This window comes from Anopheles bellator, chromosome 2 (genome assembly GCF_943735745.2).
Source record: "Anopheles bellator chromosome 2, idAnoBellAS_SP24_06.2, whole genome shotgun sequence".
Taxonomy (NCBI): Eukaryota; Metazoa; Arthropoda; class Insecta; order Diptera; family Culicidae; genus Anopheles; species Anopheles bellator.
The window spans coordinates 31,012,166-31,025,776 of NC_071286.1; the positions used below are offsets into that span (position 1 = coordinate 31,012,166).

At 49.2% G+C, this 13,611-nt stretch overlaps 2 protein-coding genes across 2 annotated transcripts; one reads left to right on the forward strand and one right to left on the reverse strand.

The window, feature by feature from the left end:
- Positions 1-59: 59 nt before the first annotated feature.
- LOC131207366 (serine--tRNA synthetase-like protein Slimp) lies at positions 60-1,355 on the reverse strand. The gene has a single exon (XM_058199978.1). The coding sequence runs from the start codon at positions 1,353-1,355 to the stop codon at positions 60-62; it is 1,296 nt and encodes a 431-aa protein (XP_058055961.1).
- Positions 1,356-8,360: 7,005 nt separating this feature from the next.
- LOC131207367 (multiple epidermal growth factor-like domains protein 10) lies at positions 8,361-13,281 on the forward strand. Its single transcript, XM_058199979.1, has 7 exons — positions 8,361-8,487; positions 10,357-10,773; positions 11,262-11,534; positions 11,597-11,836; positions 11,943-12,518; positions 12,621-12,767; positions 12,862-13,281. Exons 1-7 carry the CDS (start codon positions 8,361-8,363, stop codon positions 12,963-12,965), a joined length of 1,884 nt encoding a protein of 627 aa, XP_058055962.1. The 3' UTR covers positions 12,966-13,281.
- The last annotated feature ends 330 nt before the right edge of the window (positions 13,282-13,611 follow it).

Consider the following 13,611-nt stretch of genomic DNA (forward strand, 5'->3'; position numbering starts at 1 on the left):
TAGGAAAACTGTTAACAATATATGAAAAAAGAAACTAACTGGCCACTGGTTTTACTTTATTAATCGTCGTCGAATCCGAGAAATGGTAGATCGCTTACAAGGATGCCATTGCCAAGGAGCACTTTTATCAGTTCCACTGAGCACATCGCTTCTCCGGCTACAATGTGGGGAAAGCGTTGGACTTTGCCGTCCTGGTAGATGAACGCGATACGTTTGCTGAGAAAATCCGAGTAAAAGCACAAGTTGGCCACGGTAACGTAGCGCTGGCTCTGCATGTCAAACAATTCGACCTCAACTCGCATCGCCTCGGCCGGTCCGAGCTCCGGTGCCGGTACCTGTATTATTCGGAAACTCACGGGAAGTTGATCGTAGAATCGTCTGTAAGTTAGCAGCATCTCGTCGAACATTGCTTCCGCTTCATCGTATGTTCGGCTGGCACCGAATACGTGCACCGTGTTCGCTTGTACACGGTTTGGCAGATAACGTTTTCCTCTGGCCACCAAGCGCAGAGGGAGTGCCGTTGGAAAGACGGACAGTTTGGTGAAGTACCCCAAAAAGCTAAGCAACGTGCCGCCTCCGCAAAGGTGCAGCTGATTTACTTTGTCGGTCGGTTCTCCGTCCTCCTGAATTTGATACAAGCAGTCCTTGTCTACCATGGCCGCCTCGACGAGAAAGCTTCGTACAAAGTCGGGGTTGCTGAATAAGATAAACTCGTCCTTCTGAAACGTTTCGCAACAACGCATCGGTAGTTGCAGATCCATCAGTGCCGCATCGCCAGTCATGTAAAAGCAGATGGCGTCATCCATTTCGAGCTGTTCTTCCAAAGCGTTGGCTCCTTTCTGCAGTGCTTCTGTGGAGCCACGATCCTGATCGGGCGTGGTTCTTTCATGAACAATACTGCGCTTTTCTTCCGGGGTCCGTTCGTGCAGGTCATTTGGGATGGTGAGAAAGTTATTCGCAATAAACGCGTCCTCTATGGCGTAGCTCTGCTCTTTGATTAGTTTCAGGTCGTCGCGCGCCAGGATGGCACGTGCTTTAAGTTGTTTTTTTTCTGCCTCATCCGTCGCTTTCTGTATCTGCTGTTTTAGCTCAACGCGGCACTGCTCAATCTGTCTTTTCCGCTTTTCAATATCGAGGTAAAGCTCCCACTGTCGCTTGAGATTTTCGCAATCGAGAGGATGCTTTCGAAGACGAACATTGCGCCGCAAACGATCCCAGTCGCCTAGTTTGTGTCGGAAGTCAAGGTACGGAACGAGAACCGCGTACTGTTCGCGTGCTTTATCTCCGGTGAGATAGAGGGCAGACGAAAGCAATCTATTTGGCACCGTCCTCCAGAAGGAACAAAGCTGCAACATAATTTGAGAACAGGAACCCGTGGAACCGTGGAAACTTGTAATCGCAGTTTACGCAATTCGTACCGGCTGTTTATTGACAGTTCTACGCGCATTGGATTTTTCCCCTCCGATATGACAGCTCCGATGTAAACAAAAACAGATGGGATGTTTTCCTCACCGTGAGAACGATTTCTCACTTCATTGCCAATATTGAAAAAACCATTTTTTTTTATTTTTCCTATTTTAAAAAGTAAGTCGCTGATCCAGATGATTAGCCTTTCTTTAGATTCGTCTTCCAAGTGTTAATGAACAAAAGAAAAGAAGAATTGTTTACTATTTGCTGTAACGTAATAGTGAAGATGATAACGAAAGTGGGACATGTTTCGAACCCGCAATTGAAGCTATCGTCCATTATGATGTTGCCTTATGGAAAATTCTTGAACCATACAAGCCATCGCAAAGCCAAACAAAATTTCGAAAAAACAGTTTCCGGACACTTACTCATACAGGAATAATTGATTCACTTTTGGCGTCACGACCGAGCGTCTTTTACGGAAATAGAAGAGGGCGCCCGCATATTTTTTCTTAGACAAAGTTTGTTATTTGTGTGCTGGTACAAACTTCGTCGTAAGCTGGCCTAATCTAAAATGTATCTATTACACACTGAAGCAACTCGTTGCCTGACCTACAAAAACCGTGAATATAGTCTGCCTATTTATAGGCTATCGATCAACTCGTATTAGATTACGAATTCATTTTTACCGTAATGTCTAAATTGGAAATTCAATGATTGATAAAGTTGTGTTTTTGTTCCACGTGTTCGGAGTGTCCTTGCGGAAGTAATTGGCTGCAGTCTAGGATCGTGTTTGTTTGATACGTTGAACCAAGGGTGATTCCAATCCAACCATCACTGTGTCCAGAGGCGAGCTTTTGAACTAGATTAGCACTGTCCATCACACGGTTTCAGCCGAATCGATTGCGTGACACGAGACTGTGACAACAACGCTTGGAAGGTGTGATTGTGGCCATAGATTAGAGTAGGTTAGGCAATTTTCCATTTAAACAGTCGAACGATACCGTTACCGAACAAACAAACGTATCCCAGCGCAATACAATTTGAATTGAAACGTTCTAATTAATACTTATTATGAGTGAGTGGTGTGATTGGTATGATTGGCAGCCACACAAAACCCTATTAATTGTTTTAGAGCTAATTTTCGGTTCGTATTTTGCAGAAGTTTACTTAAAAAATGTCCTATTCGCAAGATCAAATTTGTTACATCCCGTACGTTGTTTTCGCGAACAAGATTGTTCATTAACCGTAATGCATTGAGTCCGATGCCCACCGTGACAAGCGGTAAATTGGATAAAACTCCTTTCGACGATCGTATTGACGCTATTTCGTCGGTATTGAACAGAGAAAAATTAAGTAAAATTCGGATGTTTTTTTTTACTTTCAAACGAACTGCTCACCGGGTTTACAATACGAAGTAAATTTGGAGCATAGCGCGGAAGCGAGAGAGTGAGCGAGTGAGTGAGCAAACGAGTGATCATGCGATACCATACTATACTTTATTGCCTCTCTAAATGCCGCCAGAGAGTCCGGTAAGGCCAATGGAGACTGCTTCGCTCGCATCGCAGAGAGCAAACGCAAAGGACAAAGCCGTCCGTTTCCACGAGCCCATCAGCTTTTGATGGAAAATATGGTGCAGCTCTCGGTGACGAGCAGTCAGTGCTGGAAAAGCTTCGGCAGCAGATAAACGAAGTATTCTGATAAGCAATCGATGTGCGCTTAGTCTGTCTGCTGCATACGCGCATAACAGACGAACATTTACACTGGCCTGTGCGGTGGTTTCGGTGCAAAGCAAGCGTTTGCATAAATTAACATACAAATTTCACAAACTTTTCATCTACTAAGAAAATCTGAGAACGATGTTAATCCATTTTCTGTGCATGTTTTAAAAGCAAAAAATGAAGCAAAAGTGACAGAAAAGGTGATGAGTGTGTTATTTTGAATAATGGCTAAATAGAAACTAAGAGATGGGTGATCAAACCCGATTTATTTATTTTTTAAGCCTGTGATTTATTTTACCGAAGAGCTTTGTAGTAATTCGCCACGGGGCTGTTGTCTGCCTTTTGAATTCGCGTGGAGACGCCTGGTGTTTCACGATGTTGCCAATCGTGAACTGCAAAATGGGACAATCCGAAGATGGCTTGTAAGATTTGTAAAAAAAACCCTGAAATGTTATTCAACTTAAAAGTAACGCGTGTGCTATAAGTGTCAGTTACTCTTAGCTACCCTAGTCGTGGCTCCCAGTAACGATGCGAATATTGGCGCGACTCAAAAAAAACGGAGCAACCCTGGTGCAAAGGGCTCATTATCGGTAGTAATGGCACACAAGCCTCCGACAGGAACGGTAAACTTGCAAACGGCCACGAAAAGGTAGTGTAGTCCACCAGTTCGGTCCCAACTGTTTTACAACAAGACACAGCCACAACACAACGAGCCCAGTTCGGTGGCCGGTGACCGAGTTTTATTGCTCCGGAGAAGGGCCGAGTAAGGCCCATGGGCCATCGCCCGTTGCCCACCCCCGGTGCGGTGGCTGGTTGTGAAATATTAACCACAGGTTGAAATGGAAATTAAAACAGAGAGCGGGAAAAAGCGGGAAAACAAATGAAACAAATGGTACGCCGGGCCGAGGCCGAGCGCACACAGGTGGTAGTGAAGGAAGGATCGCACGGGCCGGGCCGTTTGCATGTTCACAGCTTGACGCGCACGCGATGAATGTATGTATGCTGCGTACGTACGGTAGTGACCATCGAGAGCGGTCGTGGTCAGTGTTGGTCGAACCGTATGTCGGCCCCAGGGGCAGGCTTAACCCCTTTTCCGTTTCCGCGTGCCCAGAGCTGGTTCGGCTGGCCATCTTGCTCGCTGGTTCGACCCGATTCCGAGCGCATTCGTAATCGTAATCGATCGTTGTAAAGGTTAACAGCAACAGTGCTCGAGTCGTGTACCGGTTGTCGGAGCGACAAAAACCCGAAAACCGAAAACTGAGACAGTTTGTGATCCAAAACGTGTGCACGAGACACGGTTACAATCAAACGGAGTTCCCGAAACATAGACCCACTCACATAGCAAACATAGCCGAAGCAATATTGCGTGCTGTAAAGAAACGGTGACGATTGGCCACAGCCACTTCCTGTTGGCACCGCTGGCCACATGCCATCCTGAGAGAACGCGAAAAATCGAATTTCCCGACACCGCAGCTCCGCGGGTTAACGAGGCATTCAAATGAGACCGGCGCGTGGAGCCGATCCTGGCTGCTTCGGATTTTCATTTGGCGCAAAGCAGAAGAAAATCGCGCGTAGCACAATCATAACGTGAGCGGACGCCAGTGTAGCCGTTAGCCAGCCAGCCACGAAACGAAAGCAACGGGCTCCGGGCTTCTTAATGGACACGGACATGGGTACTAATTAACTAATTAACCACAGATAGCGGCGACACACCCAGGTGCGGCACGGTGCAGTCGGAACGTTCCTCGGTCAGCCAGCACAGTAAGACACCGGCACCGTTCCCGATGAGCCGGGCAGTGAAGTGGATGTGAAAAAGTGGAAAAAGAGAGAAACAATCCTGGCACAGCCGGGTTTGCGAGTGCAAAATTGCTACCCACCGATTGTGTGGGGTGTCCACAGTGAAAACCACACCAGCCACGATGGTCGCGTGCCCAACGAGCGGTGAACGCGATACGCGAATGCAGTAGAGTATTTTAGATGGTTCTTGGTGTGGTGTACCCCGGTAAGCGTTGTTTGCCTCCAAAAACCCACTAAGATTTGGTCAGCACGCCATGGTGGTAGCTTACCGTGTACCGTGTCCCGGTCTCCAGTGGTTTCGATTTGCTTCGAACTAGGCCAGTCGGTGAACGGATAGAAAGCCCACTGGCGTGTGGATAGCAGAAGAAACTATTTTTGATGTGACAAAACAATGAACGAAAAATACTGGCCCAGTGTTGGGAAGGGAACTAGAAATGACACCACAGTGAATAGACTGCACCGTTGTTTGCCACGTTTACGTTCACCCACATTGCCGAAAACCCGACAAAGGAGAGCCGAAATCAAACCTAAACCCCACCGCCAGCACCAGCATCACGCCAATTATTATGCGAGCTTTTATGCTTCGAATGTCACTCTCCCTCATTGTGTATGTATCGTGTACGGTGAAGTGCTTTCCATTGTGCGGCTCCATTCATTGGGAAATGCTTCCACATTCACGGCACCGGAAGCGGGCACCCCAGAGGAGCAGAGCAGAGCGCACATAATTTGTTTACCATATTTCGGCCCACGAATTGCTAACGAAGTTAGAAACGTGTAAGAGTGGCGTTGTCGTTCCGTTGGCCCAACTTTGAAAGAAAATAAAAGGAGGAACTGGAGATAGAATTCTGCCGGTTGAACGGTTGTTCGGTGAAGCTCGTACCCAGCTCGATAAGAACACAATAGCACAACCGCATAAAAAAAGGTTGCCAACTGTATTCACAATCGAATTATCACAACCGGAGACCCTGAGGCCCTGAAAGTTTGGTAGCTTCTTGGTAGGCGGAATACATGGCTCACGATAGAACTTCCGGGTTAATTTGATTTAAATTTAAACTGTGAGCGATGAAGATTTGGCAAACAAAATGATGGAAACGAACGATCGGTAGCTTTACTTCGCTAGCCCGGTCGTTCCAACGGGAGCCACCGATGAGGAACTAAATGGGTAGTACTTCAAGTAATGCTTCCGGCCGGATTGGCATTGTTTGTACTGAACGACCGTAATTGAGGTGAGCAGCCGATTTTGCCGTCAAGCAGATTATTGATTCGATGGTATCTGATGCGGGAAAACCATACGAATGCCAGTTCCCGGACAATTCAAACAGCATTAAAATAAAAAGGGAATGAAGTCGGCCGGACGACATTCGGTAGAAATTCGAGTGCATGTGATGAAAAATATGGAATATGGAGAATGGATTTCGCAGTGGGGCGGAATAATTACATTAGCCCGGCTGTTTCCGGCATCTGCCAAAGTTGCCGTAACGCTCAGAAAACCCTACAGCGCTGAACGGCGCTGACGTCATAGGATGTTTGGATCCCACTACATCATGACGGCATCGCCGGCAGAAAACGAAACAACCAAAATACAATACCAAAAAAAATGTAACCAAGCCAAACAGGATGGCGGGAATAATCGATCCGTACCAAACCATGCAAGCGGAAAAATGGTCCCCATTTGCTTGCTTCCCGTTTCCTGGTCCGATTTCCATACCGATGCGGCCGATAAATGGCGCCATGACGAATGGCCCCCGGGGGGCGGGCCGAGGCAAGGGGGCAGCCCCAGCATACTCGAGCGGTCAGTTTTTCCGGCATCGCACACCATTATGATGCGATGGCTCCGAGGGCTTCTTGTGCTGCCGGACTTCGCCCGGTTTTATGCTGGAAAATTCTTTCCAGCAAAATGGGGCCAACCGTTTTTGCCAACTGTGGGTTCCGGGAATTCGATTGGCACCGCCGTTACAGTTGATTCCGAGCACCCAACAATGACGTTGATTGTCCACGGCAGACGGTGGTTGCTGCATAATTTACACTGTCAATCAGCACTGCTGTTCAATTATCCGTCTGGTAGAGTGGAGTTTGGGCCCCGGGCCGACGTTTGAATCGATTATTGACTGTACCACTGGCACTGGCTAACTGTGTAAAAACTATCGTTGATAGGGGCAAAATTAAAGAGTGCTCTAGATTTGGCAACGTTGAACAACATGAAAGCGTTTGCTGAATGCATGGAAAAATAATTGATCCCCTGAAAGGCGGAAATTGAAAGGTTGTGGTGTGGTTGATGCAAAAATAATTGTAGAATTGTGAACCAATTAGTTTGATTAGTTGATGATGATGAAAATTATGCTCATTAGCTGTGCTACATATCAAATATTATTGCTCGAATCTAAGTTCAAGCTCAAACTTTCTGCTTAGCGATAGTTCCCGTGGAAATTACCCATGCGTAAACTAAGAGGTCCCAAACTAAGGCCGCCGAATATATTTTATTTAAAGTTCAATATTTTACCACAATCAAGTAGTTTTCTGTAACCACTACATAATATTCAAAATGTTATATACCCCGTGTGACATTACGTATTTAATTTTCAATTCCCACGTTTTTCCATTATTACTTTTCTCGAGGCCGCATGATTCCTGTACGAGGCCCGCTGACCAACTGACCTGGGACCGGCCACCGTTCGCTCGGTGATGAATGTGATTTCGCACAGAAGATTTATGAGAAACTGGACGCTAAATTATGGTTGGCCTCGTTTGGCCAACGTTTTCACGAACGGTACCTTTCGCTGCACGATTCCTCCCGGTGGCCTTGGAAGTTGCCGGTTTGCTTGGTCTACCAAGCAGCGCCAAGCCGATGTTAAATGCATCGTTCCGATGCTAGTGACCCTGCCGGTCCAGTTGGTGGGCGTTTCGCCTGGTCGGCATCGTCGACGAATACTCCCTGCACAAGGCCAGTGCAGGTGAAAAGCCACGATGTCTTGAGCTTCCGCGAAACACCAACCGGCGAGCCGGTGTCCTGCGCGGTGCTCCTTGCGTTCAGCAGAGCCATCGACATATGGCGCGCAGTCCAGTATTGACGGTGAAAGAAATGTCGTGGAATAATTATTGCCCTCAGGGTGCAGGGTTTGCCGTGGCAGGGTGGTGTTTCGTGGAACAAATCCTCGGTTTATCGTTGACCTCTGGTCTCTGGTTTCCCTCTTTGTGCGGGGCATGATATGATGGCTAGAACTGCTGGAAAATCTTCACCTTGACCCGTCATTACCATCATCGTCTCCATCACCTCTCGGGTGGCTCGGGAGCGCGGGGTTACCGCGCCAACCGCGCAACCCGGATATGGTTGTAAGGATTAGGCGGGACCGAACGTGGTTCACCGTGGGCCGACGGGAAGGCTCGGTGTTAGTAGCATTGCGAGCGCGTAACCGATTCATTCTGCTCGCGATCGCGATGTGGCCCAACGTGCCGGGTTTGCTTCTTTTGGTCGCCTGCTGCCAGATCCTGGCCATAGGGCCGTGTTCCGGGCAGCCGTTGGTGATCTGCTTTCAGGACCAAACGTACGATGAGGTCAACATTCGTAAGTGTTCCAAGCCGGCGAGGGGGGCTTCTCCCGGAGTGTCCCGTCATTGTTGGCCACCTAATCATCGCGTTAGCCACTCGACCGGGGTGCGATGATTGGGCCGCGGTGATTGTGGTGATTAAACTTGTTCCCTCCGTCCGTATCATAGCGTTCGATAAGCGATCGTTGGTGCTGCTGGACAGTGTGAAGATTACTGCTAGGAACAGGTGTTCACCGTCGAGATATTGACGTTGGGTTATTGAAGAACCGGTAGTAGCGTTGGAGTGAGTGCGTGATAAGCTCAAAACAATTGGCTTAGAAGGGCCGTTTAAAGTCATCTTCAGGGCAGTGCACCGTGGAGTGTCGTTTGGCGATGATCGTTCGCGAATATAGTTGTTACACGAGACAGTAACCGTTCACCTGTGCGAAAATGGCTCGATTTTGGTTGACCGTGTGCTTTGTGTTACTGGTAGTGGAAGGTAACCACAGTTGGTAGCGGCTAAGGACGGGAATGTCTACTGCAGGAGAATGCAACAGAGGCTCCAATATGCCCTTTCCGTTGTCAATCTTGCTGTTTCGCGACCTTGCGATGAATCTGGGCAGTGATAGTAACTTGACGGCATTCACCAAAGAGGAATGTGACGAATCCGTGATGAACATTGTATCTTATCAGTGCGACCAAGGGTTCGTGTTTGATCGACTATTCAATACCGTTTCGAATCGGTTAGTGAATGCATCGTCTCGAAATTCAATGGGTGATTTCGTGACGTAGCTTGTTTGAGCGTTGGAAAGATTTCACCCATTGCTGAAAGTCTAGATCCGTCACAAATACGGATTACTGTTTTTTTATCAGCGGAAACATAGCCGGAACACTTCACTGAACCATTTTGTCTAATTTGTTGCACTGCTTAGAGTTAATAAAATTGGCGACGGTTTTTGGAAGTTCGAGTCCTAGCGTTTAGAAAACTTAAAAAACTAGCGAAAGTTCCAAAACGTTATGTTACGTTCATCTAATGCTACTAGAAGTTTCTCTAGTGGCTGATCCCCTGTGTTACGAGTGGCTAATCCCCAGTATTGTTCAGTACTGTGGGGAAACTTCTCGATTTACCGCGTAGATTATTTGCCTTGATAAAAGAGTAATTCAAACAACCTATAAGTGCAGGTAAGGAATACTTTAGAGACTGGTTTTACTACCATCATGAATTTGGTTTTTAAGGTTAATATACCTTAGCGTAAAAGGTAAAGATAAAAAGCTAATAGAAAATGTCCTTAAATCCATTCATTATGGTCCAGGTATCATGTATGTTTTTAAATTGAATCCTTCAAGAAATACTAGACTTTTCTATACGTTCGATGCTTCACCGGCTGCCCAGAAACACCCAAATTATCCCGGCAGGATAAATTTAGTCTCACCCGGCCAGCCTGCTTCACACGTGCCGCTGAATGCCACGCTAATGTGACAGGTTAGGATCAGCGTCGTTCGTCGGTTTTTTCCTTCCCCTTATTAAAATTAACACAATCACGACAATGGCAGGGCACTGGCCCTGGGTGGTGGTGGGGCCCCGAGGGATTCGTGACGAAAAGTCATAAAACCGAAAGACCTCACGCGACCTTGGGATTTGTCCGTGAAAAATGGGGTTAGGGTAGGGGACCAGATGATGGGGAAGGCGCACCCCACGAAGGCGCACCCCATTCAGTTGAACCTTCGGGTGTACGTTTGCTCCCTGCCAGGAAGTAGAAGTACCCGGCCGTCATCGGTGGATCGGTATTCCTGGCGGGTTTCCCTGCAATGGGACCGTAGTGACGTCAAGTCGGCTTTGGGTCCCGAAATTGTGGATTTCTTGATTGATTTCTGTTTCTTTCCTGCCGTTCCATCTCGCCCCACAGGTTCGCGGAGCGTTATTTGGCCATGCGAGGACAGCACCGATTGCAGCGATAAGGTCGACAGCGCGCGCTGTTCCATATTCGGCTACTGCCAGTGCCCGGCAGGTCATGTCTTTTCCACCGACGTCACGCGCTGCCTGCCGGAGTCCGCGTATGGCGTAGCGTGTGAGGAGGCGGTCCAGTGCTCTCATATGCTCACCGGTGCCAGGTGCGAGGCCGGTGCTTGTACTTGTGACGGTGACTACACCTATGTCCGCGGCCGCTGCCGGAAACTGCTGGATCTCGGCAAGCCGTGCAGCGAGGATATCGATTGCTTCTTCAGCCACAACCGGGAGGCGGTCGTGTGCCACCGGGGCACGTGCGAGTGTGCCGAGGGCTTCTACCGGCGCAGCACCAACGTTTGCCGCCGGCTTGTGACGAGTGAGTGTTAGAGAGTTGTCTTACCGAAATTACAACAGGAAGCTCTTCGGCCACTTCAGGCCTCCGATTGGAATCTTCCGACAAACGACCTCTGGCACATCGATTCGATTATCGATTGGCGGGGTCATTTTCAAACGAAATGACGTGATTTAGCGTCACAATCAAAAGTAGGTTAATGCGTTTTACGCAACCAATGCACATCGTCGAACTTGTTGAACCGGCCCCGAGCGTTGCGAGTGGACCTCAATTTATTCACGTCACATCGCATAAAATAATTAAACCAATCGATGTCGTTGAAGCTACTGGGTGTCTTCTGGCCACGTTGAACTCTCCGCTAGTTGAGCACTGAGCTCGGGGAAGGAGGTTTTTCAATTTACTGCGCAAATTTTAATTAATTGCGCCAAATGAAATGGAATTTGCAGTAAACGAAAGGAGTCGATCGAAAGCAACTGTCACTCACGGTGCCACGGTGTAAACTTTCTCCGCAGATGGCGAACCATGCTTAGTGCACCAGGACTGTGACGGGGACAATCTTAGGTGCGAGTCCCAGATATGCACGGATGCGGCCGCACAAGCGAAGTCATTCCGTGATGTCGCCATCCAGACGGCGCCCGGTCCGGACGGGTCACCGGCGAAGGTGGACACTCGCGCAACCCGCGACGTCGAGACGAACACCGACGGGCGGGCGGGAGCACCGAAGCGGGTACAGATTGCGGTCACCAAGCGGTCGGCGAAGACAATCTGCGAAAAGTGTCGTCAATGTGAGTGCACTCGGGGTCCGAGGTACTTCACCCAAAACTAACGTTGGTGGCTCTACTTTCAGTTGGAGATGCGTGCGTGGAGGAAGGGGTCGAGTGTCCGGAAGTGCCTTACTCGGTGTGCCGGATCGGGCAGTGCCACTGCAAGGAGGGTTACTACAACGTGCAGGGCCGCTGCATGGCCGAGCTGGGCGAATACGCACACGACGAGCAGTACTGCGACGATGGCGCAGTGTTCCACAACAATCGCTGCGTTTGCCAGAATGACCAGTTCTACGACGTTAATATGCGCACGTGTCTGAAGCGTAAGCTATCCTGATGGGTTCTATCTTAATCCCTTTTCCGCACAGCACAGGGGCTCAGAGATTTCCGCTGCTGATTGGCGCTCTGCTTTTCTTCCACACCGCGTAGCCGCTCTCGGTATCAACACATCCTGTACGCAGCAGAGCCAGTGCTCGCCGTACGGTGCCGCGTACTGTCCGAGTTTATCGCCAAAACGGTGCACCTGCCATCCGTACGCCGAGTACGACGAGGCTTCGCAGCTGTGCGTCGAAAAGCAGGGCTACGAGGCGCACTGCCGGCAGGACACGGACTGTGCGCTGGAGAATGCCCGGTGCTCGGAGGAGGAGACTTGCGTCTGTAAGGCGAGCTATTTCTACGTAAACGAGCGGTGCAAGGCGGCCAAGGGTGGGTCCTGTGCGACGGCCGAAGACTGTGCGTTCGAGGAGGCCGAGTGCTCCGAGGACGAATCGGAGGCGCCCAGTGTGGGCAGCGACGGTGCGAAGCAGTGCCAGTGCAAGCGGGGCCACCAGTACCACCCGGGCAGCAACAAGTGCCTGAAGGTGGCCGAGCAGTACGAGGAGGAGTGTAGCGTGGACGAGCAATGCCAACCGCTGCTCGGCGGCCTGGGTCAGTGTATCGGGGCCAAGTGCAAGTGCAACGAGGACGAACACCACTTCAAGGATGGCAAGTGCAACACGAAAGTTGGTACGATCTCATCCGAAAGCGGCAGCCGGGAGGGTCTCTTATCCTAATGGACTGCCGAACGCGGCAATGTGTTTGGTTTTTCGCTCCTCTTTTCGGTTGCAGCTCTCGACGAACGGTGCGACAGGTCGAGCGAGTGCTTTGTAGAGGACCAGCAGGACAATGTCGAATGTCGTAATTCGGCTTGTCAGTGTAAGTTTGACTACTCCCCGGACGTGGAGCGGCAAAAGTGCATTAGACCTAGTGGCAAAAGTAGGACCTTTTTCTTCTTCTTCTTCTGCTTCGACCGTACCTTCCTCCCGCTAGATCCCTTTGGAATTCACCTTCGTCTCCGTTCCGTTTTCAGATTCTTCCGATCGTCCCAGTGCCCTGAAGGTGATTACGCTGATGCTTACCAGTGCCGCAGTGCTGATTACCGGTTCGGCGCTACGCGATGCATACTACGCCTAGGGATGCGATACTCTACTGGATTGTGCCGGAACGTCTCCTCCGCGCTGACCGTTCGGTGACTTGAGCGTTTTGTTAGAATGCGTCGGCCACCAGGAGCGCCGTGTGGTCGTCGAAAGCGGTGTAGTAGAATGTTAGTGAGAAAAACGCAGAATTGACTCGAACTCAAGGGGAAGAGGCAGAGAAGAACGGAAGAATAGCAATATGCCACTATTTATACACCAACCTGCACACCTGTAGCGATACCAACTCCGGAGGGCTTGAGCTAAGAACCAACGTGTCACGTGTTCGTACTAGTAATATGACTTTATCGTTGCGCGGCGCTACGAATGGAGCAGTGGCGTACCGATACCGAAGGGCTGACATTTCTGACAATGCTGTAAGCTACGAGAACGATAGTAATAATTTTAATAACAATAAAGCAATACATGCGGCTTCTGTAGCGGACCGTTCCCGGCGGGGTTTCTACTAACTGCTGCTACTCTGTGGGAAGGATTTGGAATGAAAGATAAACTATACTTTGAACAAACACTTGGGCAAGTAAGGTCGTGAAACTTCGCTGGTTTTTCTCAACTAGTTGATGCACAAGTCTTCTTGTAGAATGCAGATTAAATTTTCGCTTCTTTCAACGTTAACTTTCATCAAAAGC